A 27,637-nucleotide genomic window follows, 5' to 3' on the forward strand; every position below is an offset into this window, starting at 1 on the left:
CATTTTTAAGCTCATTGTATTCATGCACATTAGCAGTCGGAGGGGCTCACACTGTTGTACAGCTTTTTTTTTTTTCATCACATGAACACTGTCTAGGAGTATGAAACTTGCATTGGCACATGTGTAATGGTGCGATGTAGTAATGTGAAGTGTTTTTTTTACTGCCTCTTCTAAACATGTAACTTGTAAGGGTGAAATCCTCTGAACCTAATGTTATGCCAAAAGTTGTGGGAAGTGTGAAAAAGGCATTCTTATGGTACACTGTTACAAGAGTTGACCGGGTAAAACATTTCTCATTGTTTTGCTGTTGGTATCTCCTTGTGAATCTGGCATTCCGGCTTATTTACCAGGCACTTTCTAAGGAGTCTTCACAGAAAAACCTCGAGAAACTGGACAGTGCGTACATAATTGCAGCTATATTCAGTGAAAAGCTTTTATTACCGGGCTCCAGCGTCGTTATGGAATCAAAACATTTTTTAGAACTGTATCAAGACTCTAAACATGTTATATCCACTAACAGCAACAGTATTCCTGTCGAGGAATTTCCATTCCTATCAAAAATAATCTAGTCTCTTTGCATTTAGAATGTCCAGGCCCATGGCTACCGGTTAGTATTAGGCGTATACTATATTATGAACTTCCCTTTACAGCTTGCATTCTGTGCGGATGTGTGACTGTCCTTTTAAAAACCAGTTACGGCTATATAACCGAAGACAGTGCTCGGCGTGATAGACTACATCGTGTCTCAGCTGCATTTGCAAAACTGGTGATGGCGGTTAAGTTATTTGTGAAAGAACAATGATTGATCGCCATGCATTATCAGTGGCAAAGGAGGACAGGCTTGGATGAGAGCTGTGTGACTTGAGGGAGTGCCGGGGGACTTGACGACATAGGAATAACTGTTACAAAACACTCAGTGCAGGCATTTCCTCACAAGTTTAGGAAGCTCAACACTGCCTATGTCGCTGTAAATGCCTATTTACATTTTAAGGAGAGGTTGGCATGCGTTTTTTTTTTTACGTATGATATTTACACTAAGGCAACCCAGATGGGTTGTCTTCGTTACCTATTGGCTTGTTGAAACAACAAAAACAGATAATCAGGACGGCCAAATAAACATTCAGTAGAATGGAGCCTTGAAATGAAACTGCTAGGGTTCCTCAGTGGTTGAGTTCAAGACAAAGCACTCAGTCCACTCCTGTTGTCTTGGAGGCTCGGCATGTTACTTACATATTGTGATGGAATTTGAAATTAATGATACAGCCACATGTAGCGCTAGTTGACCACAAGATGAAGAAACACTATTTAAAAACTGGGCAGCGATCTTTTCTTTGTGTGACCAATAGTACACATACACTGTGAGAAATATTGGCAAACGTTATGTTCTAGAGTAAGCGGTTCAAGGCGTTTAGCCCTTTTGCCCTCATTCCAAGGTCTTTTGAGTTTTAAACACCAAAATTAGAGAAAAGCTCCCCCAGCTCAATTAGTAGTCCCGAGGTCTACTGTGCTGCATATGATACACTTTTCATGTCATCTTGCTCATGCTAGCCAGAGTATTCTATGTGGTCATGTTTGCTGAAGTAGCATGACCAAGCTGTGCAGAGTTCAGTCTCTCGTATACTTGCCCGTAAAACTTTTTTGGGCAGTGACACCAAGTTGCCAACACTCTTGTAATACTGTTTAGAGTAAGTTGCTTTTTAACCGCATGCTGACCAGCATAGTCAGTAGTATTCAGTATGCATGAATTACAAATAGCCTCATTTAAGGCATAATTTGTGGGGGGAAAAAAAAGCACGAAACACGGTGAATACTCTATAGTTACAGCTTTTTCTTAAAAGCAAATGCATGGTGCATAAAATTATCTTTTATCCCATTTTTAACAAGAAAATTGATGATTTCAAACTGGTTCATTTCATGCCTGCGCAGTGTACCTTAGGGAACAATCAGTTCTATTAGCTGAAAAGGAAATAGTTAAACTTTTTCTCCAGTTAAGTTTATTTGCTTCACAAGTGGTCTTAGGTTTGGTTGCATTACACATTCGAGAAGCAGAGCCTTCAAGAGAACTTGGATGGCCACAATATCGGAGGCAAGAAAGACAAGCATCGCTTAAAAAACAAGCAAAGCAAATGGTCGATTTTTTTTCCAGAATACAGGTGCATAAATATTCCAGAATTTTCAATAAAGTTTTGCATTATTATTCGTGTAATATGGGTGGTTGGTAAAAAAAAAAAAAAAAAAAAAAAAATGGGTGGCACTTTTTAACTGCATTTATGTCACACTCTCCACATACGTATATGTACACTTAAGTCTACAGCTACACCTTTATATACACATGCAGTTCTACTACTCTTGTGCTGCTAAGTATATTTGATTTTAACTCGTGCGGTAAATAACCAGCAGGACATCTCCCTCGACGGGAAACCGTCGTATCACATTTCTCAGCGGGTTATTTTGTGTACTAAGCCAGGTGTCATAGTTTTTTTTTGCCCCGTGGAGGCAAAAAAAAAAGAAAATCGAAAGTTACAAACTGCCGTTGTGTCCTACAAACCTCTACCGGAGACATCTGTACTCGGGAGCTGGCTTTGTCATCACAAACCACTCGCACACAAATACATAACAGATGGCTAGAAGGAAAACCCAGGACTGGCGTTTCGGCACACACTAGTGTTCTGTTTTCTGGTTGTGAAACGTTTCTTTGGCTGCAACAAGTACAAGCACTGAGCGTGTGCAGATTTCTCTAGGACACATAAGTCTGGCTGAATAGTAGACTTGTATGCCTGTCATAACAACCTGGCAGCACTTATGCCCGAACGTTTCTCCCGCTGCCCGACCTGGCCAGTCGGATTTAGCAGAAAGCGATAATGTTGTACAGTACTTTATCCACTGTACATTTATTTTATCCAGTTCAGCCTTTCAGGAACACAGTCATGTAACTAGCTTGTTTGTTCCATTATGCACGTCGATTCCTTGTCTGTCAGGAATGCAGTAAAACAAACCCATGCACTTAGGCTGTCAGTACTAAAGTTTGAAAAGCTCTCATAATGGCTGCACCTCTACGACTTTTCATTCATACTCCTGTCGAATTTTCACAATACACTAAGCAGGCCCTCGAAACCGTTTACGTGATAACTTTATGCATTGGGTAAGATAATGAAAGAAAACAAAATTGACATAACTAGTAATTGTTTCTGTATTGTTACATGTGTACAAGGCTGACTTAAAAGCTTACAAGGGTTGCGTTCTGGCCACAGTTGCTCTGAGATGTATATACGGCACATTCAAACTGTTGGTTGTAGTGAAATGGCAAGGATCTAGAAAAGGGCAATTCAGTGGCAATGCACCTTTTTCGTGGGAATTTCGTCCAACTTAACTTCAGCAGCCTGTTCTCTTGCTTGAGATGTGCTGGTGAACATCCTTGCTTTAAGTTCAATACAGAAATGCGCGGTCTAGTGGAGCACCAACCAGCTAAAAGGGCATCCTCTCATCTGAACTGAAAAAGTAAATAAGACATGCCGATTTGCCATAGCATTCTACAGGTTTCCTTCCCATTGGCTTTCTTGCAATGTGCATTACAGGAATAAAATTTTTTTTTGGGGTGGCACTGAACTATACATGATTGTAACTGTATGGAAAATTTAAAAAATAACAATCGCACAACTTGCTTCTTATTTACGACGCTATGAAACCTCCCTTTTTGAATGAGGCATTACATCACTTTTCACCACTTTCTTGGAGAGGACGACATGGCGGTACCAGCAGAAAGCAATTGTTGCTGGCCTTGGAAATATCCGATTCCATTCAAGCTAGAGACACTGTAGCCAACACTGTGTCACTGTAATGCAGCGACGTGGATTTGAGATGAGAAAGAGGACAAGGTGCAAGTTTCAGTGCCATTTGGTGTGACGAAAATTTTTCTCTACGGCAACTTTAGTGACACTTTGTATGATGACAAAAAGAGTGGTTCTTTCTAAAGTAACTTCAAGTGATTTCCAAAATGTACTTTGAAAGATTGCCAATGTAATTTCTGATCAGTTATTAAATCACAATTGTTTAAAATGCAAGGCCCTGTAGCGACTCTATGCAAACGTGGCAGTTGGTGACCAGATCCTACTCTGGGCCACGCAGTGAAAACACATGCTGGCAAACAATCTTTTTTATCTCTAATATTGTAATATTATCTCTGTAATATCTCGGCACATTTACTGGTTAATGTGTTTCATTGCAAGCGAGTGCATGGTATTGTGTTTGTGTTGAACCATGCTCTTAATGTATGTGACAGTGAAGCATACGTCATGTGGATGAAAAAAAGAATGAGTAAGGGCACAAAAGCTAGGTACGAGGCAAGTGCAAGCTGAGGCTGAAGTTCTTCCATTCTGGCATGGGTTTCTATGTGCACTGTAACGTCTGTAGAGCCATTCTATTTTATTGGCTTATTGGGGATTGACAAACTTGGTGACAAGACTACGATCCCGCAGCTTTTATGTCTCAACTTTCAGTCAGTTCCTCATTGGTAAAATGCAGCTCTGACCATCTTTATGTTGAACCACAGCATGTACCAGCTAGCCAGGAGTTACTCCCTAGTCAGCTTATAAAAACGGTCTATGGTTGGCTGGTTTTCATCCTCTGGCATCATGCAAGTAGTTTTACTGAATTGCGCCATGCAAGAGCTTTTATCCCTCTGGATTCCTATGCTACATGATTTTAACGTGGCGAAAAATAAATCGTGACACCTAGCTGTATTTTGTAATTCCAGTGTTCTTTAATTTCCTTTACGACAGCTTTCTCATGCTGAATGGAACTTCATCTCAGTGCTTGTACGTGAATCACTTTTCTGAAGGCTAACTCTTCCATTTTGTCAAAGCAGTGCACATTCCAAGCTTTTATCTGATCTTTTCTTTCATTTGTAAATGCTGCCACGGCTTGTTCTGGCGGATACAAGCTCTGTTTGATGATAGTAGGTGTTTCAATGCCAGTGCGCCCTAAAAAATAGTCTACGTTCACTCTTCTCGCTCTGCTGTTTTGAAAGAAAAAGAAGATACGATCTCCATAGGGAACAGCGCGAGAAAACAAAGCTCACAAGAACACATAGCTATTGACGGATGCTCCGAGTGTGTAACTATACAGGCATACATACACATATGTACATGTGCTCAAAACGAACTCTCACAGACATCAAGTGCTTGCAGAGCTGTGTGTTTAGCGCGGGTGTCTGACAAAAAATGGAGAGGGGGGGACATGATGTGTTGGAGCACAAACGGAGAGCAATGCTAGCTTTAGGCTACAGTCCCAAGAGCAGTTGTGTAAGAAACATTAGATAGTGGCTTCCCATTTCGGCCGAAAAGGCCGGTGGTGTCGCTACACGAGCTGCTGCAACAGTTGCGACCATGCCCATCGTGACGTCAGTGATGGGGGGGAAAGCGGCATCAGGAACATTCTCAAGACACTTTGCGGTGGCCCGCGCCGCTCGCAGGCCTGGCGTCGAGGGCAACATTTGCGAGTGGAAAAGTTCACGCTTTTATGCACCCGCCAGAGTCAAGGGCACGGGCCAACTTGTGCCGGCTGTGTTATGTACACATGGTCTCAGCAGTGTCCGCCGCCTACTTGGGCGGTGCGCTGTTGTTGGGTGGTATCCTCTGGTTTCGGAATACCGTATTCTGCAGTGTCCTCTTCCATCTGTCCACGGTGTCTCGAAGCTTTGTCAGCCAGGTGAGCTGAAATGCCACCAAGTACAGAAAATTATGAAAATGTATGTTATACATAGTCGGCAAAAGCGAAACTATAGGAGCAAGGCGTGAAAAGAAAGTAAACAAAAAGGGTTTGTTTAAAGGGTACAACGGGGACTCCTCAGCATGCATAAATGCTAGTGTTTTTACCAGCCGACAGGCATAGTTTTGTACTGACATCGACCTTCTTGGAGTATTGCAGGCTTGATCGTTGCTAGCGCTTGCCTAAAGGGCCAACATGTAAACAAGTTGGAGTAGTGCTTGTTCTATTAAACACAGAGCTGTCTATAGCAGAACGCCAGAATACCTGTGGGGCGGTATAATTTTACCAAAACAGCTTAAAGGCTCCGCTCTCTTGGAAATCTGGCATCGGCGCTTGAGCGGATAATCCTGAACGTACCTCTGGAAAGTAACATGACCAGGCAATGATTGGCTGGCGGGTTATGCAATGTCACAAGCCCACATTACTCAAGCAAGCTGGCCAATTCTTCCAAATCGGATAGCTGCTTGGAGATGGAATTCAGGACCTTTGGATGGCAAGTCAGGCACACTACTCTAAGTAACGCTGGCATGGTTGCAAAGTCTGGTTAAAGCGGAGCTCTATATACCCCTGGGGGTCTTTCACGTAATGTGGTACCTTATGATTATATGCTTAATGAGTATGTCTGAGATAATAGAGGCACAAATTAAAGGGTCAAGGGAATAGTAATTAAGCGACTAGCAAAGTAAATGTATACGTGAGCTTAGATCTGCAAAAGAGCTTTAAGGCAACACTCTTGTTTTCCCAGTAACCTTGGTTTTTGTTGAAACTTGAATTTTTGTGGTCATTTGTGACAAATTTTTCAACTGTTTTATTGCAGCCCTAAGTAATTTTAAAATTTCCTTTTTCATAGCCTCAGTCGCATAGATTTCTACTGGCAACCTTGTGCTCATCATGTTAAGTATGGCCACTATTGTTCGCTGCGTGCTTACAATAACAAAATTTTCAGCTCACATTTGGTCATTTCATAAATATTGCGACCACAGCTGTCACTTGCGGTCTCTAGTTTAGCTAAACGCGAGAACAATAGGTTTCTTGGCTGTGTCCGTGACGTCATACATCGGTATTTCTTGAAGACCAGGAGTATTCCTTGACATGATAGGTTGGCAGAAACATTTTTTTTTTTGTTTCTTGGTATTTGCTCTTATTCTTAGTATCTTGAAAATGTTTTTTTATCGGAGACAGGGGACTCGGGAATGTGATGTGATCTTAACTCAAAATGTTAAAAAGTCCCGAGAGTTGCCATTTAAAGGCAGAATTTTAGGTTCACCGTTTTTTTTTTTTGCCGAGCATTTATTTTAGTTGTGAAATAGGTGAAGGATGGAATAGCTATATTCGAACCCATCAATTTAAATTCTGAAGAAATAGCTTCAGGAACAGGAAAGTTATATTTTGTGATTTTAGAGGATTTAGAAGAGGAGAAATTTGAGGGGGAGTGATGAAAACCGTATGTTAGAGATAATTTCCTTGGCCTACCTTCGTGCTTTCATTTGAGGCTTGCAGCGTATGCACTGTGATGATCTGCTGGAAACGGTTCAGGCAGACGAACACAAAGACGTTCTTTAAGTTGTGCGCTGAAAAGAAACAAAGGATCATTGGTCAAAATATTTATACGAAAGAGTCGAATGGGCTAGTATGTAATGAGGTGGATGGCCTGAATTCTGATACAATAAGCGCACGTCGATCTATATGCTTACTTGGGTGCAACACGCAATGTGATTCTTTGCTCTTTGAGTGCGACTTTCGCTAATGGATATGTTTTCAGATTTTGTCTATGTCGAATTCTTGATGCTGTCCGCACAAAGCTATTGGGAAGCCGAATGGTGCTGTCGTGCGTCGTGCTATGGCTGCGTGCAGCGTGCAGGAGTTCTGTGTTCTACGTCGTCGCGAACTCGAGCACTCCATATATGTTCAGTCGCTACATCCTTTCTCTTCACTTTCCTTTCACCACTGCATGCCACTGCAGTACCCCTAATAACTGGCGATGTACCCGCTGCGGTAGCTAAATGGTTAGGCCATGTTAGGTGCTCGGCTTCTGCGTCCGATGCCCGAGTTTAGTCTCGGCCGGCCGCGGCAGTCGCGTTTCGATGAAGTAAGTGTAATTTGCGTATAGAAAAGAAAAGACGCAGTGTCTATTACGCTTCTCCGTGGACACCTGATCCGCGCTCTAAAGGAAGGGAGGAAGGCGGGAGTGAAGGTGATAAGCGAGAAAGAGGCGCCATAGTTGGAAACTGCGGAGTAATTTAGACTACCTGGGGATATTTAAATGTGCACTGACATCGCACAGCACACGGACGCTTCTCCGTTTCGCATCCATCGAAACGCCGGCGACACGTGCATTGACATTGCACAGTACACGGACGGTTCTTTGTTTCACCTCCATGGAAACGGCGGCGGTCGGGCTCGAGCCCAGGTACTCTGTTTCAGTAGCCGGGCATCTTAACCACTGAGCCACCCCTGCGAGGCCGTAGGAAGGTTTGGCTTGGTTTATGGAGTTTAACAACCAAAGCGACTCAGGCTATGAGAGGCGCGTAGTGGATGGCTCCAGAACTTTCGAACACATGGAGTTCTTTAACATGCTCTGACATCGCACAGCACACGGGCTCCTTAAATATCTGTATTTGGGTTACATGAAAGGAAAGGCGCAATATGTGTCACACTTTCTTCTGTGGTCACCTGAACCGCGCCGTAAGGGAAGGGAGGAAGGTTTGGTTTTGGTTTATGGGGTTTAACGCCCTAAAGCGACTCAGGCTATGAGAGACACCGTAGAGGAGGACTCCGGAAATTTCGACCACCTGGGGTTCTTTAACGTGCACTGACATCGCACAGCACACGGGCGCCTTGCTTTTCGCCTCCATCGAAAAGCGGTCGCCGAGGCCGGGATTCGATTTCGCACCCTTGGGAACAGTAGTCAAGCGCTGTAACCACTGCGCCACCCCGGCGGGGCGAAGGGAGGAAGGTGATAATGAAAAAAGAGAAAGTGGAGCCATATGTTAGGACTTGCATCCCAGTCGAGGCTTACTCGTCTGGAAGACAGGAACAAGCGGGTCTGGCGAGTGGCAGCCATCGAAGACAACGACGGGTTCCATCGCCACCACGCGCTGGCGGTCAACCACCTCGCCGGGTCCCAAGGGTGGAAAGAGACCCATTCATATAGCTTCGGAGTAATTTGGCAGCCTGGGTATCTTTAACGTATACTGACATCACACAGCACACGGACGCCTCTTCGTTTCGCCCTATCGAAACGCAGCCGCCGGCGGTGCACGGGTCAATAGAGAGATTTAGCTTACCGTGATCCGCGATCCGCTACGGTGATCCGCCACAGCGCGTTCCACTGCGCATGCCCAGATTCCCTTGACGCCGATAGATGACGCCACATACTTGATGTCGGCACATAGACCTGCCGCGTGGGGACCAATCAGCTTGTGCACTCCGCCCACGCGCGGTAGAGGGTCGCGGTGGCGGATCGCGGATCACGGTAAGCTAAATCTCTCTATCTCTGGTACTACGGTACACTATAGTCGGACATCTTAACCACTGCGCCACCGCGGCTGGGTGATCGCAGTATCTGTCACCCGCGGAATCTCGCCGACAAATCTCGTCGACGCGAGATTTTCACTATGAGCGTAGAAAGGCTTTCGTCTTAATAATTGGTTCGCTGGATGGGAAAGGTGCATCTGTCACGCGGTTCGAACCCGACCGCCGGCGGCTGCGTTTTGTTGGAGGCGAAACAGAGGCGCGTCAGTGTGCTGTGCGATGGCAGTGCGCGTTAAAGATAGACGGTTGTCGAAATTACTCTAGCCATCCACCATGGACCTCTTTCCGCTTTCACTACATCCTTCCCATACGGCCCGGTTCAGGTACCCATGAAAAAATTTGCGACCGATAATGCGAGTTTCCCTTCCTATAAACGAATTTTATTTTTATTTTTTTTTATTTTTTATATATTTTTTTTTTACGGAGGAAGGAAGGAGTCGGATAGGAAGGCCCGAATAAATTTCGGCCACCTGAAAATCAATTATGCACGCTGATATTGCACATTGATCGGCTGCATTGCATTTCGGGATTCGCCCTGGGATTTGAACCACGCCCCACAGGGCTCGACAGCGCCCAAAAGCAATGAGCCACCGCAGGCCCGCACGCATGCCGACGGGGAGGTGGAATTGAGAGAGGGTGTGCGCCACTCCCTAGTCAGCACTGCCGCTCAGCACGCCGAACTAGCGGATGAATACTTGCGTGCTATGCTGGATTGGATTGCAAAACATTATCCTCTACGACTCCTCTTTTTTCCTTTCCACTTTCACTCCCACTTTCCTCCCTTTCTCTACGATGCGGTTCAGGTGCCCACAGAAGCGTGTGACAGATGCTGCGCCTTTCTATGAGCCAATTATTATTATTATTATTATTATTATTATTATTATTATTATTATTATTATTATTATTATTATTATTATTATTATTATTATTATTATTATTATTATTATTTAAATTATTTCCTCAGAAAAAGCAGAATGCTATGATCCGTGCTAGGTGGCTATCAGTCCACGGCTGACAGCGGTATGAGTAGCTCATTCAATGATCCGGATTTGAACTCCCAGGTCTGAGCTGACCAACATGGCCTCCTATTGCTCGAGAGTGGGAACTTGTATTAAATATTCTGGGGGCGGCTACTCTTTACAATTCCACAATATGTGATCATAAGTGGCTATTTCACCGCATAGTGTACATTCCGGCTCGTAATCTGGAGTCTCGTCCAGGTAGTCTCCTGCTCCTTTGTCAAAGGCTTTGTCTGGAAGGGGGAATATTTTCTTTTCAAGCTTATAATGATTAGTAATGACGTGAAATGATGCTAGGCCGTCCTTTGAGAAACTCTCGTAACTACCGCGTTCCCTTCTCGGTTGACGAATCCTCGAGCTTTGATGTGCGCCGCTTCGTTACCAGAGTTCCCCGAGTGAGCTGGGAACAATATCAATTAGTGATTGGTTTGACCCAGAATGCTCATTGCTGCCTGAGAAATTCAGCCCCTCGAATAGATATTGATTGATTTATAGGAAGGGAAAAGGCACGGTAACTGTCTCACTTGGTTTCTGTGGACACCTCAACCGCGCCGTAAGGGAAGGGAGGAAGGTGGGAGTGAAAGTGGAAAGGGAGAAAGAGGAGCCGTAGTGGAGGGCTACGGAGTAATTTCGACCACCTGGGGATCTTTAACGTGCGCTCAGCCCCTCGAATAATTGCGTATGGCGAATATATAGTGACTAAGTGTAGTAGTAGCCTCGGTGTTAACGATGGCAAGGGCGGCTGTCGCCTCTTCTGCCGTTTCCGAGGAATAATAATAATAATTGGTTCATAGGAAGGGAACCGAGGAATTAGTTTTGGTACTTGCGCCACGCTGGAAGCTAACGTCTTACGAAGGGAGCTACGAGCGAGGAGGAAAACATAGGCATGCCCTTCCCTCTTCTCGCTGGCAGGCCAATGGCAGCGTCCACGTGAAGACGGTCAGCTGCACATTTTCTAGAACTCATTTCTCACCGTGGTGGTGCAGTGTTTAGGGAGCTCGACTCTGTGCCCACGTATGCGGGATCCCGGTCGCGGTAGTCACTCTTCGATTGAGGCTAAAAGAAAAAGGCGCCTGTGTGCTGTGCGATGTAAGTGCACGTTAAAGAACCCCAGGTGGTCGAAATTTCCGGAGTCCTCCACTCTCACAGTCTGAGCCGTTTTGGGACGTTAACCCCCATAAAGCAAACCAACATTTCATGCATGCCCCTATTCTCTACAACGAGATAAGATTAATTTTTTTCAAGTGTGCTTGCTTGGCACAGATGTGCCGTTCTGCTTCCGTTGTAACATGTTCATTACCTGGCAGAAGCCAACTTGTACGCTGCGATGCGCAAAGAGCAGAAAAGTTTTGCAGGAGTACGAATCGAAATAGTAGATATGGAGTATGCGCAGGAAACGGCAAGCGCTCCGTGGATCTAGACTGATGCGCTGCTCGTGGGGCGCTCGTGGCGTCGCAGCCGACTGGGGGTGAAAAATAGGAATACATGGAACCGAAATATTTCTGAACGGTTTTTTAATTTCACAAGATACCTATGATGTCCTTATTCGGTGCAGAGTAACCGTGAACCTCGTAGAACAGATCATGAAATTATGACATCTCATGACCGAGGCGAAGTATTTTTAAAACACCTCGAAACGTTTGGGGGTGCGGGTTGGGAGGGCGACCCATAAAAACACAAGTAAACGCAACTTACCGCAACATTTTTCTCGTTTCGCAGAGCACCAGAAGTGGTGGCCCGCCGTGAAACATTGGCCAGCGCTTTGAAAAAGTATGCTGCGTCATTGCGGAGGCTGTCTACTTTTAAAACTCCCCGAATAATCTATGTTGTGAATCCAGACACCCCCAAAATGCTCATGTAGTGAATCACGTAGTTTTGTTTACAGTCTGATATGCTGCCGCATGGAGTAACTTAGCTTGATTATACTGACCCTCAAGTGATACAGCCTAGACGGAATTACATTTAAAAGGCAGTTGTCAAACGCCTTACGAGAATACGGACCGAACGAGAGTCGCAAATTGCAGCAGACGACAGCGAAGCTGGCGATACCCACCGCGGCCGCCTCCAGCTCCGCAGCGTCTGCTAGCGACAGCGCCGGTGGCGCATTGCCGTCTGCAACTGTGCGCGGTCAGTTTATCTTGCTGTGAACGGTCCCGCAAGTCGTCAGACTTGCAGTACTAGCAAGGGAATGTAGTGTGTTATGCAACATGATGTCGGGGCGTGATACAAGACGTTCACCAAAAAGTGAGAAGGGTTCAACGCTGCTGAACCGAGTAAAATGTTGCGGTAAGTGTGTTTACATGTGTTTCTATGGGTCGCCCTCCCAACTCGCACCCGCATACGTTTCGCGGTATTTTAAAAATACTTCGCCTCATTAATGAGATCTCATACTTTCGCTATCTGTTCTAGGATGTTCATGGTTGCTCTGTGCCGAATAACGGTATCATAGGCGCCCCGTGAATTGAGAAAATTGCTTTGAAATTTTTCGGGTCCATGTAGTCCTATGGGCGCTAAGCCTAGTTTTCACCCCCAACCGACCCAGCCTGGCGACAGAAGCGCCATTTCATCGCTCTTACGTCACAGATCGGCGTTGGTCTATAGTAGCACAGGCAGCGCAGATGTAAATCGCGGTGCGCTCTAACGGCCCAAGTAGATGACTTGGTATTTCCGACGTGTTCTGTGGCTTTCTTGATAAGGTATTCCCAAAGAGTACCGTACTACTTTTGCAGTGCGCGGACGTGTGACCAAAGACTTGCATCAATCATCTGAGCAACCACTTCATCATTTCTCTTTTTTATTTCCAAAACGTACTTCACGAATCCATGTCACCTGTCTCTACTCACGTCTCTTTGTCAGCTAGACCAGCAAATTAAGTGCGATTTGCTCGTATCGCGCCGCTGCCTCAATATTGTACTAACCTGCACCCTCTTGCGCGCTGACGTCGTGAATGCAGATGCGGTCGAGGGACAGCGGTTGCTTGTACACTATGTACTTGACGCCGTCCTGTATCGTGTTGTTCTTTTTGTCCTGGCTTGGCTTCGTATCCAGATTCAGGGAAGATTTCTGCAACACGAAGAAAATAGGCATATTTTAATCGTTGAGGGTCCCCATGTTTTGTTTTGTTTCGTCATAAGCTGTCAGGTCGTGCACATTACGGAACTAAATACTTTATCATTGGTCTACGACGTCATTGGCTCTTGTCAGCCATGACCGTCGTATTTATTCACCTCATTTACCCTCTCGGTTCCATCTCATTTTCTTTATTTTTTGTCTGAATTGCCACTACCCTGAATTAGATCGCCGACCTGCTCTTCTTTTTTTCGACACTTAACGTCATCATTATAGTTTTCGTGTTTCTAGTACGCTGCACTGTATTTAATGTAATTCCAACATTTTTCGTCAGCCACCAAGTTTAGGTGTCATTAACGAGTAAATTGGACGTTTCTTCTTTTTTTTTTTTTTTTTTGCTGGTATTTTAATACTGCTTCGCAAATGCACTGCAATCTTCTGCAAGGCCTTTAGCGTAAACAATGTCGAACAGCTTGTGCAATCTGTAATTCCTACAAAAATTCCAAAGAAAGCTATTTACAAATTGAAAAAATTAAATTCGAAAATGTGAGTATCCTATAGCTGCACAGGTAACAACCGTACAAAGACATCAAAGATTGCAAGCAGTCCAAATTCATTTCTTACCTTTTTGCTAAGCCCTTTCTTTTTTCTTGTGATGAGGATCATGTCATCGAAAAGTACCACGTATACTTCAAAACCGCTTTTCGACGTATCTGCAATAGCACAAAATGATTTGTGAATGACTGGCATTTCACACTGCTGTCGGCGAATTCGATACCCTACGCACACTCACCGAGCATCTGCAGCGGGCCTTCAAGGATGATTTGTCGCCGAGGGCTGACAATCAACCTCTCGCACGGCTGCTTTGAGAGCGGTACTTTCAGAAACTGAAAAAAAAAAAAAAAAGAGAATGTTTAATGTAGTGATTTGGAACACGGTGAAGCAGCCGAGACAGTTGACTTTGTTGGGATAAATCACTGCATATCTATCTGGCCTGTATGCGAGTCGCATTAATGTTTGTACTGAATGGTCCATTTACTAATTCGTGAGCTCGGGATAAATCAGAAAATCAGAATACCCGCGCGCCAAGAACAGACACCAATTCAACGGACGCATCGCATGCATTAGCTTTCATTAAAGGAATATTTCACTCACTCACTCACTCACTCACTCACTCACTCACTCACTCACTCACTCACTCACTCACTCACTCACTCACTAACTCACTCACTCACTCACTCACTCACTCACTCACTCACTCACTCACTCACTCACTCACTCACTCACTCACTCACTCACTCACTCACTCACTCACTCACTCACTCACTCACTCACCGACCGACCGACCGACCGACCGACCGACCGACCGACCGATTGTTGATTGTTCAATTAAATTAAATGAACCTGCTAGTGTTGAGCTTGGATTCTTGGTAATTACACCAGCAATAAGGAAATTACCTCAGGAATGTAGACCTTCGAGTCTAGCTCAGTCACCGGTGGCCACACGATATTTCTTTGAATCTCCAGCAGACGTTCGAAGTTCTTGAGCCACTTCATTTTGTCGTCCAGCTCACCTGAAATCAGAGGTGAAAACAATGTTATACATCTGCAGATACTGCAGTGTTCACAACTACGAGGCGCCAGACGGGCGCTTCTTTAAAGCGATGGATTGCTGCTGCTGCAGTCAGCATACAACTGCTCATTGAGTAGAAACGACGCGTTACAGTACAAAGGGGATGATGATAGACGGCAACGGACGACAAGGTTTCGTTTCCAAGTGAAAAGGTTCGGAATATAAGATGCAAGCAAACCCGTGTGACTCGTCTCAAATCTGATGACTTGTGGCGCTGCATTGTCCATCACATACACAAGAGATCATAACAAGACGTCCACAGCTCTGATGCGCACACTACAAACTAGTTATTTACTTCTGGTTTGAAGAAGAAAACATTCCATGGGAAAGAAACGGAAGGGTATATTAAGAAGAGAAAGAAAACTTCGAGAAAAAATTCGGAGAAAACCTATTGAAGGAACAATAAAACGAAAGCTACAATTACACAATCGAAACATGCGCCTATCTTGTATATATTTTTATATAGATATATTTTTACTTTCTATATATTTTCTCAGATATTTTTCTCTAAGGTTTCTTCCTCTGCTTATTGTACCCTTCGTTTTCTTTGTCGTGGAATGTTTTCTTCTTCACACCAGAAATAAATAGCGAGCTGGTAGTGTGCGCATCGACGGTGTGGACGTCTTGTCGTGATCTCTTGTGTATGTGATGGACAATGCAGCGCCAGATAAAAATTGTGTAACCAACTAGCTCGCACGCAAGTTCTACAAAGTGTCTCAATTACTGTTCTGTAAAGAATATTTTGTTATTTTATTTGGTGCATATTCAAACGCGCGAACAACTGAGGGCTTTTGCCCGGTACAAAAAGTGGCATTCAGCCTAGTCAATTTGCAGCATTAGCTGTTAATAGCTCTCACCCGGTTTTATGGCGTAGGTCGTGAGCAGATGTATTTTCACTAAGAAAAATCGAAAGTAATTATCCTCAATGTCCCTTTCGATCTGAAGTCTTTTCGTTAGCCTGAAAGTTTCCGCCACTTAGTTGAGTAATAGATGTTTTAGGCGGTGTTTGTGTGGTGGCTTTAGTACTATCAGAGTCCTTCAAAGGACTCTGGTACTATCAAGCTGATATGCATTGCGGACATACGTTATATGAGGAGAACCTACCCTCACCCTCTTGGTCCTCCGAGGTGTATATTGAACAGCCGGTCACTACCCTATCTCACGCTATTCGAAAATTCATACAGTTGACTGAACTATCCGTGTTAGATACAATTATTATTCATAAAGTACCTGAGAAACGCAGTGCTCGTCAGACAGTAAACTAAATGGGATGAATGCAGTGCGGAGTTCCGCGATCATTATCGTCCGAGCTGAGTGCTCCGCAATGAAACGACAGGCTGCGTACTTCTAACCGCGCCTCGTCAACCCCCCCCCCCCCCCCCCCCTCTCTCTCACCCCTTGAACTGCTAGTTAAACAATCAGAAATTTGTCGTTCGACTCTTTTCTTCCGCTTTTCTGTCGTTTACCGCCAAGGTCTTAAGATGGGTTTATACGACTAATCATTGGTCCGCTCACCAGGCCTTATAGGTAATAAAGTACTCGTTTCGTTTTATGGGGTGTGCATCTAACCTGCAATGTTAGTAATTATGGAAAGGCGAACGGCCGTAAGCATGCCAAATCCGCTTGTCGGCACCTGCTTGCGCAACCATTCTCAGGCGCGAACCTCCTACTGAGCTGGAAGCGGGACGTCATGTGACGCCTGCTTCTCAGGAAAATGGCAGGCGTCACATGACGTGCGAACCCGCCTTCACAAAGTATACTGTCTGTGAAGACGGGATGGCGGTGCATATAGCTTACGCAGCGAGTTCTCCTCTGTCTCGAGGATGGCGGTGATGCAGTCCCGCTCCTCCATGTCCTCGGTGCGCATCTCGATGTCCTTGAGGATGAGCGGCACTCGCATGATGTGCTGTACCGGCGACACCAGCAGGTCCGTCAGCTGGAGCTTCTTGCAGCGAGGGTCCCGGGCGCACCACTGCATCGTGAAACAATTGCACGCCGGTCCGGCTAGCATGTCTACTTTAGCCTGAAGCAGCTAACAGTGCGCGCCAGTACTCTGCTGGACAAGCTGTGTAATTGCGTGACTCTGAAGTAACAGCTGTATCTTACCGGTATTCACGAACGAGGAAGAAACGTGGACGCTAACGAAAAGTGTTCCACTTAAATTGAGCACAACGCAGAGAGCTAGGGACCGGGAATTGGTATACGTGTTAGTCTGTGACAAGAAATGCGCAGGCTGAGCCAGGAAACAAAGTCGTGTTGCTGAAATTCTAGTTGAAATAAAGAAATGGGCATCGACAGAACATGTAATGCAAAGGCAAGATAACTGATGGGTATTTAAAGGAATTGAATTCCAAGAGAGGGCAAGCGTACCAGGGGGCGGCAGAAAATAAGGTGGGTGAATGATTACGAAGTTTGCGATGCTCAGGCGTATGCAGCTGGGACATAAAAGGGTTAATTGGAGGAATATGGAGGGGGGGGGGGGGGGGGGGAGTTCATAAGATAGTGATGATGATCGTTTAGTAATGCTCTAAGGGTGCCTTTGAACATTAGTTATATCCCGCGAAAATTTAGCTGTAAAGCAATCGTTATACTGCCGCGAACGATTCAAATCTGTATTTGTTGTTTTTCGATACAAGCCAGCATGAGACCTTATCACCGTGATTCTAAGGCACGGACCGATTCTGTATTTTTTGTTTGTCCATGCTCGTTGTCGCGAGATGCTGCCCTATCATTTTCTTTGTCGCGCCAGATACGTCGAGATACAAGATTTCGGCTACTCGCGTGTGCTTCTGCAATGTCCCAGGTTATGCTAGTCATGGTATGCGGCTTTATCTAGACGTTTCTTCGCCGCCTTTAAACTGCGCGTTGGCGCTTGCGACGGCTATTCTTAGATCGATGATCGCCGAGCACGATTATTGCTATCGCCGCCGCCGAATGTGTAGTTCTTTTGGGGGTGCAAGTCAAGCCACCTCACTTGTTGCCAACGGCATTGACGCCATTACGCGACATCTGGTGAAAGTGCTAAATCCCGACACCGTGAAGTACCCCGAAGATGGCACCAGTCGAACAGAAACCACCTGTGGTTCTCGTCCCGTCATGTGAGCCTACCTGCCTCCAAGGACAACTGGATGAGGATGCGGAAGACTGGATCGAGCTGTTCGAACACGTGTCAACGTACAACGCCTGGGCCGAGGAAACGAAGCTCAGGCAAGTGTATTTTGCTTTTGCAGGGATCGGCCCGAATGTGGTTTGAGAATAGCGAGGCTCTTTTGAAGGACTGGGACACTTTCAAGACAGAGCTATTGAATGTTTTTACAGGTACTATCAGAAACGAGAGAGCTCAGACGCTCCTTCAGTCAAGAATCTAGCTCCCTAGTGGGTCAGTCCTCGCTTACGTACAGGAAATGAAGTGGCTATTTCGCCACGCAAACCCTGAAATAACTGAGGAAAAGAAAGTGATTTTTTTAATGCGAGGCGTCAAGAAGGAGGAGGAGAAAACATTTATTGTGACAATGAAATGGTTTGGGAAAGTGAAGTGGGGATGGTTATGGCGCTGTGTGGCAGACCCAATTCCGGACCGTCATTGGCCGCCGCCGCTGCCCGAGTTCTCTGGACCAGGGCTCCTGCTCCGAGCTGGACAGAGCCACCTCTTAGCCCTCCTTAGTTGGCTGTCTTATAACTTCGATATTTGTGTTTTGGTGGAAGGCTCACACCATGTGGTATAGGTCAGCGTACTGCCCGCAGAATTTGCACCTATCCGTGAATGTCGGGTTCATGTGTTTTAGAATGGCGGGATTTAGAAAACACCCGGTTTGTAGACGTCTAAGGTGGCACTCCTCAGATATGAGCGGGGTTGGTATGGTTGCCGCGGTAGAACCGGAGACTTGAGCGGAACCCCGGGATATGAACGCTTGGGCAACCGCTTCAAAGAATACCTTTTCGCGTGCCTCGGGAGAAACGAACCCCAAACAGTGGTCGAATTGGGAAAACAAGCATCCTCAATAAAACGAACCCTAGCCGCCCGGACTCGACAGTACAGCCGGCCTCTTCAAGTGTTCTCTGTAAACAACTACGACGCCGCAGCTACAATTGGGAATAATCTCCGTGAGATTATCCGTGAGGTCATTCGGGAAGAGCAGTGCCGACTCCTCCCATCGCCAACGCAGCCGTAGGTGCGTCACTCACGGACGGCATCCGTGAGGAATTCCAACAAGCATTGGACGTTCCTCAAGCATTCCTCAACAATAGGTTCTCATGAAGTTTCTATATGAACTGTAGCAACTTTAATCTCCATTCTGTAATGATGCTGTATAAAGCCGCTTTAATGCGCGCTAGGCCGCCAAACTTTGTAGTGAACAAGCTGGTAGGAGTACTATATTGTCACGGACAACAGGGCTAGATGTGACTAAGACGACGGGACGAAGCTCAACCAGCAGGCAAAGTTCCACGCACAGCACGCGAGACAACTTCGGCGTCCTTTTCTTCCAGGTGCCACCTAAAAACATCTGGGACACCAGGTGGCATTACTCCCCCTCCTAAAAAAACGAAAGCACAGACTGGGCGCGAGCGATGGGCGATGCAAGTCAGTACAGAAAACGAATATAAAACAGAGACGGTGCCCTACACAACTAAACGAGTGCATAGTACACCGCACATTACTGCGTGAAATACGGTTTCATGCGGACAACGTGCACCACCTCTGAGCGTGGTTGCCGACGCGAGGTCTGCACAGTACCCGCTGGAAGGACTTCGTATGTCACTTCTGTGACACGGCGCAGAACCCTGTAAGGTCCAAAGTATCGCGACATCAGTTTTTCAGACAAGCCGTGCCGGCGCACCGGTGTCCACACCCAAACTTGCTCTCCTGGTTGGTATGTGACGTGTCGATGACGGAGGTTGTAGCGACGCGTATCCTTTCCCTGCTGTTGCTGAATGTGGATGCGGGCAAGTTGACGTGCTTCCTCGGCGCGCTGAGCAAACTGCTCAGCGTCTGGGATGAGAGGATTATCCGTGCAGCACGGAAGCATGGCATCTAACATCGTCTGAACGTCGCGTCCATAGAGCAGGCGAAATGGCGTAAAACGCATAGTCTCTTGGATGGCAGTGTTGTAGGCATATGTGACGTACGGGAGAATCTCGTCCCAGGTCTTGTGCTGGGAGTCTATGTACATTGCAATCATGTCGGCGATCGTTTTATTGAGTCTCTCCGTGAGGCCATTCGTCTGTGGGTGATAAGCAGTGGTTTTGCGATGGCTCGTGTGACTCAGCTCAAATACGTCGTGCATAAGTTGTGCCGTAAACGCCGTGCCTCGATCGGTGATTACTTGGGACGGTGCGCCATGGCGCAACACGATCTGCTGCATAAAAAACTGGGCGATTTCAGATGACGTGCCACGCTTCACCGCCTTGGTTTCCGCATACTGTGCGAGATAGTCGGTCGGGACTATAATCCATTTGTTACCGACCGATGTCAGCGGAAATGGGCCCAGAAGGTCGATGCCGATTTGGTCAAACGGTGTTCGGGGAGGCGCAATAGGTTGGAGCAAACCCGCTGGCTTGAGAGGTGGCGCCTTTCGACGTTGGCACTCACGACAGCCTCTGACGTAGCGATGAACGGCGTCAGCGAGTTTAGGCCAATAATAGACTTGACGAACTCGGGCGAGTGTGCGTGTAAAGCCCAAGTGGCCGGAGGTGGGCTCATCATGGCAGGCAAAAAGGATATCGGCACGGAGGTCGGCTGGCACTACGAGGAGGAACGCTCGGTCAACAGTGCTGGAGTTCTGTTTGTATAGAACGCCATTCCGGACACAGAAAGCAGACAGGTTTCGAGCAAATTGCCGAGGGATATCAGCAGCGCGACCCTGCAGGTGGTCAATGACAGGTCTAAGGTCCGGGTCAGCTCGCTGTCGGGTCATTATGTCTGAAGCACTCACCAGTCCAAGAAAACCGCTCTCCTCGTCCGTGCTCTCATCGACTAAACCGACGGGTGCGTGCGACAGCGCGTCAGCATCTTCGTGCTTCTGGCCAGATTTATACACAATGGTGTACTCAAATTCTTGGAGGCGAAGACTCCATCGTGCTAGGCGCCCCGATGGGTCGCGGAGGTTAGCCAGCCAGCACAAGGAATGATGATCGGTGACAACTTTAAACTGGCGGCCGTAGAGGTAAGGCCTAAATTTCATGGTTGCCCACAGAACCGCAAGGCATTCCTTTTCCGTAGTGGAGTAGTTTGTCTCGGCGCGGGAGAGCGTGCGGCTGGCATACGCTATTACCTTTTCGACGCCAGCTTGGTGTTGAACGAGTACAGCGCCAAGGCCGATATTGCTGGCGTCGGTGTGGACTTCGGTGTCAGCGTCTTCATGAAAGTGCGCAAGAACAGGGCTTGTTTGCAGTCGGCTGCGCAGCTCCGCAAAAGCCTCTTGTTGCTCGGCGCCCCACACGAACTGTGTATCGCGCCCCACACGAACTGTGTATCATAGCGCGTGAGGCGAGTCAGGGGGGCGGTAACTTTGGAAAAGTCGGCGATGAAGCGGCGGTAGTACGTGCAGAGACCCAGGAAGCGTTTTAAACTTATCTTGTTTGCAGGAACGGGAAATTTGGCGACAGCAGCAGTCTTGTCGGGGTCTGGCCTAACGCCTGCGGCACTCACAAGGTGACCAAGAAACTTCAACTCTTTGTAGCCAAAGTGGCACTTCTTGGGCTTGAGCGTCAAGTCAGCTGACCGGAGGGCATCTAATACTGCACGCAGGCGTTCGAGGTGTTCTTCAAAGGTTTCAGAGAACACGACAACGTCGTCGAGATAGACTAAGCAGATTTGCCATTTGAGGCCGGCGAGGACGGTGTCCATCATGCGATGAAAAGTTGCCGGCGCTGAATATAGGCCAAAAGGCAGCACTTTGAACTCGTACAGTCCATCTGGGGTGACAAAAGCTGTTTTTTCGCGGTCCCGCTCATCAACCTCAATCTGTCAGTACCCAATCTTCAAGTCAATGGAGGAGAAGTACTGGGCGCGACAAAGCTTGTCGAGCGAATCGTCGATACGGGGCAGCGGGTAGACGTCTTTTATAGTGACGGCATTCAGCTTTCGATAATCGACACAGAAGCGAAGGGTCCCATCTTTTTTCTTTACCAGCACGACAGGGGATGACCACGGGCTATTGGATGGTTGTATGACGCCATCACAAAGCATCTCCTGAACTTGTGTCTGAATCGCTTCACGTTCCGTCGTTGAGATACGGTACGGCTGCTGGCGGATAGGGCGGGCGTCGTCAGGAGTAATGATGCGGTGCTTCACAAGAGGCGTTTGCCGTACTTTCGATGAGGACGCAAATCAAGAGCTGAACTCTAGTAGGAGGGCACGTAGCTCACGATTCTGTGTGTCCGAGAGATCCGGACTAATATCAAGACGGTCAAGTGGGGGCTGCACAGTGCTAACAGCCCCAAACGTAACACATTCAGAAACATCAGCTAAGGAGTCAGCAAACGCGATGGCAGTAGCACGAAAAAGATTCCGGGGTTCGTTGGTGAAGTTAGTCACCAGGAGATCAGACCGGCCGTCGCGGAGGTGGATGAGGCTGCGCGCTGTACAGATGCCGTGGGTGAGCAAAAGTGACTGGTTGCCTTCCGCGACCGCATGCCCGTCACGCAGTTCGTCGCAAGTAACAGTCACAAAAACACTGGCGCGTGGCGGAATCGAAACGCTCTCGGCGGAAATTCGAAGGGCGGCGCAGCGTTGGCGATTCTTGACGTCAGTATCAGCAGCTTTCTCGGTTGAAAATGTCACTGTGCGCTTTCGGAGATCGATAATAGCTCCATACTCCCGGAGAAAATCAACCCCAAGGATAACGTCACGGGAGCAGTCAGGTATAACGAGGCAGCTTACAATAAACGTGGAGCTGCGAATTTGAACTCGTGCCGTGCACAGGCCACTAGGAGTTACGACATGTCCGCCAGCGGTGCAAATCTGCGTGCCCGACCGTGGTGTCATGACTTTTTTTAGAAGCGCTGCTAGCTTCCCGCTTATAATCGAAAAATCCGCGCCAGTGTCCACCAATGCGCTAACCTTATGGCCGTCGAGAAGCATGGGTATGTCCAGCGAGAGTCGATGTTCATGCGTAGGAACTGTCGTCGGTGCCGTAAAATCCAGATCGCTCACAGGTCTCCTTGTCAGGGTGTCTTCGTCACGTCGATTGCAAGCGGCCTCGCCCCCGGAGGTCGCTGTCTTTAGTTTTCCCGGTGGGGACTTGGCGAGCGTCGCTGCGCCGTCCAGGATGGCCCGCGCTGCGGCGATGGTCGGCGTGGGGACGTGGATCGTGACTGCCGCTGAGAAGTTGGCGCCATGCGCTGCTGCGCTAAGTAGTCTTCTATCTCCCGGGGTCTTTGGCCTATTGGAGGGTGAAGCATGTCGATGGGAAATCCGTGAAGTCCAAAGTGTCGATAGGGGCACTGGCGATAGAGATGACCTGGCTCCCCGCAATGGTAGCACAGTCGCTGGCGATTTGGGGCGCGCCACAGGTCCGCCTTCCGCTGGGGTGGTCGTCGGTTGTCGACGAACGGCTCAGTGTGTGCGGAATACAGTGAGCCTTGATCGGGTGGCGGTAATGGCGCCGAAGCAGGGGCAGGGCGTCGCGCCATATCTGCATAAGTTGGACGCAGGTACTCCGTGGGGAAAGGTTGTGGATCAGCGGACGCTACCGAGGGCCTCAACGCTTGAAGCTCTTCGCGGACAATGCTAGCTACAGAGCCGAGCATCGGCTGTGGAGCACCGAAAAGCTTCTGGAGCTCTTCGCGTACAACTGAGCGGATGATGTCGCGTAGGTTCGGGGTAGCCCCGAAGGCCGAAAACGGCTCCACAACCGAAGCGGCGACCACCGGCCTGTCGTAAGTGGTAGACTGCTGCTGGAGCATCCTCTCTATTGTGACAGCTTCCGAAAGAAACTCAGCAACAGTCCTTGGTGGATTACGCACGAGGCCAGAGAACAGTTGCTCTTTAATACCGTGCACAAGGTGGCGCACGTTTTTGTCTTCGGTCATGGCCGGGTCAGAACGTCGGAAGAGCCGGGTCATGTCCTCCACATACATGGTCACAGTCTCATTTGGCATCTGTATACGAGACTGTAGAGCCCTTTCTGCGCGTTCTCGCCGATCCGCGCTGGTATAGGTCTCACGAATTCGTCGGCAGAACTCACGCCATGATGTTAGGGCGTCTTCTCGGTTCTCGTACCAAGTACGAGCGCCATCTTCCAGGCTGAAGAAGACATTTCGAAGCTTGGCGGCGTCGTCCCACTGATTAAACGAGGCGACCCGTTCAAATTGGATAAGCCAGTCTTCGACGTCTTCGCTCTGACTGCCGTGGAAGGGCTGAGGCAGTCGTGGATTTTGCAGGGTGTAGTAAGTTGGAGCTCCTTGCATAGCCGGTCGAGGGGCGCCTGCGGTGTTGAACTCCAACGGCCCGTGCTCAGGTGGCCTAGGTTCCTCCGGCTAGCACGGTGAACAGGAGTGTCGATTGGCACAGGACCTGAATCCTGGGTATGCGGAGGAGTTCGGGACATATACTGGGATCGATACCCTGCGGCGACACCAAAATATGTCACGGACAACAGGGCTAGATGTGACTAAGACGACGGGACGAAGCTCAACCAGCAGACAAAGTTCCGCGCACAGCACGCGAGACAACTTCGGCGTCCTTTTCTTCCAGGTCCACCTAAAAACATCTGGGACACCAGGTGGCAATATATATATATATATATATATATATATATATATATATATATATATATATATATATACTGTTCTTTAATCACTCGATGGTAATCTGGCAAGCGTAGGCTTCAGGGTAACTTCCACTTATAGGCTTTTCGTGTGACAGTTCGCGCGCAGCGTTAGATTTCAGCGCTCATGGTACTCTCGAAACCGTGCTCGAAATAAAGAACAAATAACAAAAAAAAAAAGAAAAAAAAATCATTCTTCACGGGCTCAGAGTGAAATAAAACGGCGACGAAGGAGGGGTCCCGAGAGAGATAGGACTGCTCTCGTTTTGCTTTCCAAGCACGAGGGTGTGCGCATACAAAGGATTCCAAACACCAGTGGCGTATTTGCCTTCCTGCCTCGTAAAGTGAGGGAGAAGGGGGAGGAAGGGAAGGGGGGAGAGCTTCGGCGCGTAGATAATGCAGGGCTTTCAGCAAAGGCAGGAGTAATCATGACAGAGGGTGGCAGTCCTTTCACCTCTAGATGTAAACCAACCCCGATAGAAGCTACAGAGCCCGGATTCCATCCGCTTTCTTGCGCGCTGCCACTCGATGTATTGCGAAAGCTGGCGAAAGTGAACGTCGAAATTTGTGCGCTGTGTTCGCTGCAAGCGAAGCTGTTTGCGTGCGAGCCTCTAACAAACGACATCCAACTCGAAAAAGTGACCGTTAATAAAGTTTGTGCGAGCCTCGTCCAGGGGTGGATTTAAAAGCGCAGACAAGGCTCATCCCATGCATCGCGTCCCGTTTTCAGAAAAAACTTTGTTCTAAAAATTGCCCTGCTGCATCATATTTTTTTCAGTGAAAAAGGTTAAATAAATTCATTATGCCAATAGGAGGCCCTTAGCATTGCATGCCACCCTTCCCACCAAAACGGCTTAAGCAACACCTACTAGAGATGGCCATCGATCGACCTCTGTCTTCGTCATGATCTTTGTAGGCCGCTTAAAACTCCATATAGAGAAGAGTCCGTCCGAAGAGCTCATTTTCCGATAAATTTGAAAAAAAAAAAAAATCCTACACGGGGCCGTGTTCCGATAACAACGTAATACTACGTTGATCTTTTTACGGCATGGTTAGCCTCCATAGTAGGCCGGCAACCCTCGGCAGAGATGTGACGCGCCTCAGCATTTACGCATGACTAGCGGAGCTGAAAAGACGCAAAGACACGTTCGCTAATGTCAGATCTCGGATCGCCTTTACCACTATTATTTGGCTGCCATCCTCTGTATTGAGGATGTGCATTGCTTCAGAATATATCCGCCATGCTCGGCTTAATACGCCTTGGACGAGGTGGGCGTCGAGATACGTGCTATTTCGACTAATCTTTACGCCCAATCTACGGAAAGTCACTTGCTTACAAAAAGGAGCACGGAATTGCCGCTAACAAGTTGATTCGCGCGTTTGATTTAGAGTGAAGAAATGGGTCGCTGAAGGCGTCGTTTAAGCCGCCTTTGTTCTCCATCTCTCCGCTTTTAGATATCACCACAGGTGCCTACGGCTCAATTTATAGTGAAAAAATGCTGGCACTCATGGGAAGTGAGATTTGATGCAAGTCATTCTATGAACGCCGCCTTCCGAAGAAGTCAAAAAGCGGCCCTCACCTCCGCCCCTCTTCACCGTTGACAACGACCCCATCCCATTTCTTCTCTTCACTACAAATACTTAACAGTCTAATCTCGAAGCGTAAATGTGACTGCTTATTTTTTTTACTAACGCCAGGAACGTGCGTAGCGTGGGTCCCAAAGATACGCACCTTTTCAAACTCGTTGAATTCCACTTGTCTCCTCAGCGTCTCCAAGTAGTTGAGCGCATTTATGTAGTTGAGCGTGTAACGGTGGTACGCTTGCCTCAGTGCTGCTGCCTTGGTACTCTGTGCAAAAAAAAGAGGGGCAGGAGGTTCAAGTGATGGCAGGAAAGAAATAAAAAATAAATATCAAGGTGTGATGCATGCGTTGCAGTACCTTTTTAAAAAGCCTAATGAGGACCTCCGTCGTGCTGAATTCTCCCGAGTTGTGGCTGGCCAGGATAAAGTTGATGAATTCTCTACAGAAGGCGTATGTGACCTGATGAAAACAGGGCACGAAAATGGGTTAGTTTTCACCTTTTACTCCCCGCTGGAGACGTTCTAGGGGATCAGATAGCGTGCAAAGAAAAAAAAAAGAAATTACGAAGGTTCAACGCTGCTGAACCAAATATTGATCGATAGCATTAGCTGCGGGTGACCGAGAGTTCTTCTCTTTTTCTTCTTCCTCAGTCCACATATAAAGCCCCGCTTTAACCAACCCATATGAACGTGCCTTAGTGGCCCATAGGGGCAACGTGAATGCCAGGGTCCTAGCAGGCTGACTCTGACATAACCGTCCCATGTGAAACGAGAGACCCAAGTTGGCAGCCCCTGCCAGCCAATCTCTCGCTTTTGTGTCACGTGGGCTGTGACATCACAGCGTCACGTGGGTAAGACGTAACTGCGGCCGGGTCACGCGAAGGCTTGAATAAACGAGTAGTATTGCTTTCGCAATAAAAAGAACAGGAGGATGACTCACACAACACAATTCGTCGAGGTTGCCGAAGAGCACTTCTGGTTCAGCAAACATGGCGTATCCTTCTACTTGGATCTTCTTTAGTGGCTCCATGAATACCTGTAAAAATGCAGCGTTTTACGTATGCACGCCATGATGGAGCCACTGCAAGGCAGGGTCTGATGGGACTGAAATTGGTAAGGGTGCGCTGTGAGCATGTGGCTAGAAATTAACGTCGACGTGGGGTATTATGCATGCAATGGCAGGCTTTTCCGGGGTGAGTGAAATAACCACAAGCCTTACTCTTTTTTTTTTCGAATACATGCCTATTTTGCTGTATCTTCAAGA

At 47.4% G+C, this 27,637-nt stretch overlaps 1 protein-coding gene across 2 annotated transcripts in view; it reads right to left on the reverse strand.

Moving 5' to 3' along the window:
* Positions 1-52: 52 nt before the first annotated feature.
* The window catches only part of LOC146208422 (pleckstrin homology domain-containing family G member 7-like), a 142,658-nt gene continuing 115,073 nt past the window's right edge, over positions 53-27,637 (reverse strand). For both annotated transcript variants that reach the window (XM_084593665.1, XM_084593674.1), the window contains exons 10-19: positions 27,314-27,409; positions 26,732-26,833; positions 26,524-26,640; positions 16,819-16,993; positions 14,847-14,962; positions 14,182-14,275; positions 14,013-14,101; positions 13,238-13,382; positions 7,240-7,337; positions 53-5,711 (exon numbers count right to left, since the gene is read on the reverse strand). In XM_084593665.1, coding sequence (XP_084449791.1) covers positions 5,598-5,711; positions 7,240-7,337; positions 13,238-13,382; positions 14,013-14,101; positions 14,182-14,275; positions 14,847-14,962; positions 16,819-16,993; positions 26,524-26,640; positions 26,732-26,833; positions 27,314-27,409 — 1,146 coding nt within the window. In that variant the 3' untranslated portion in view covers positions 53-5,597. The remainder of the gene's footprint in view (positions 5,712-7,239; positions 7,338-13,237; positions 13,383-14,012; positions 14,102-14,181; positions 14,276-14,846; positions 14,963-16,818; positions 16,994-26,523; positions 26,641-26,731; positions 26,834-27,313; positions 27,410-27,637) is intronic.

The sequence above is a fragment of the Amblyomma maculatum genome, chromosome 1, assembly GCF_055883805.1.
Source record: "Amblyomma maculatum isolate TAMU_Amacu chromosome 1, ASM5588380v1, whole genome shotgun sequence".
Classification (NCBI taxonomy): Eukaryota; Metazoa; Arthropoda; class Arachnida; order Ixodida; family Ixodidae; genus Amblyomma; species Amblyomma maculatum.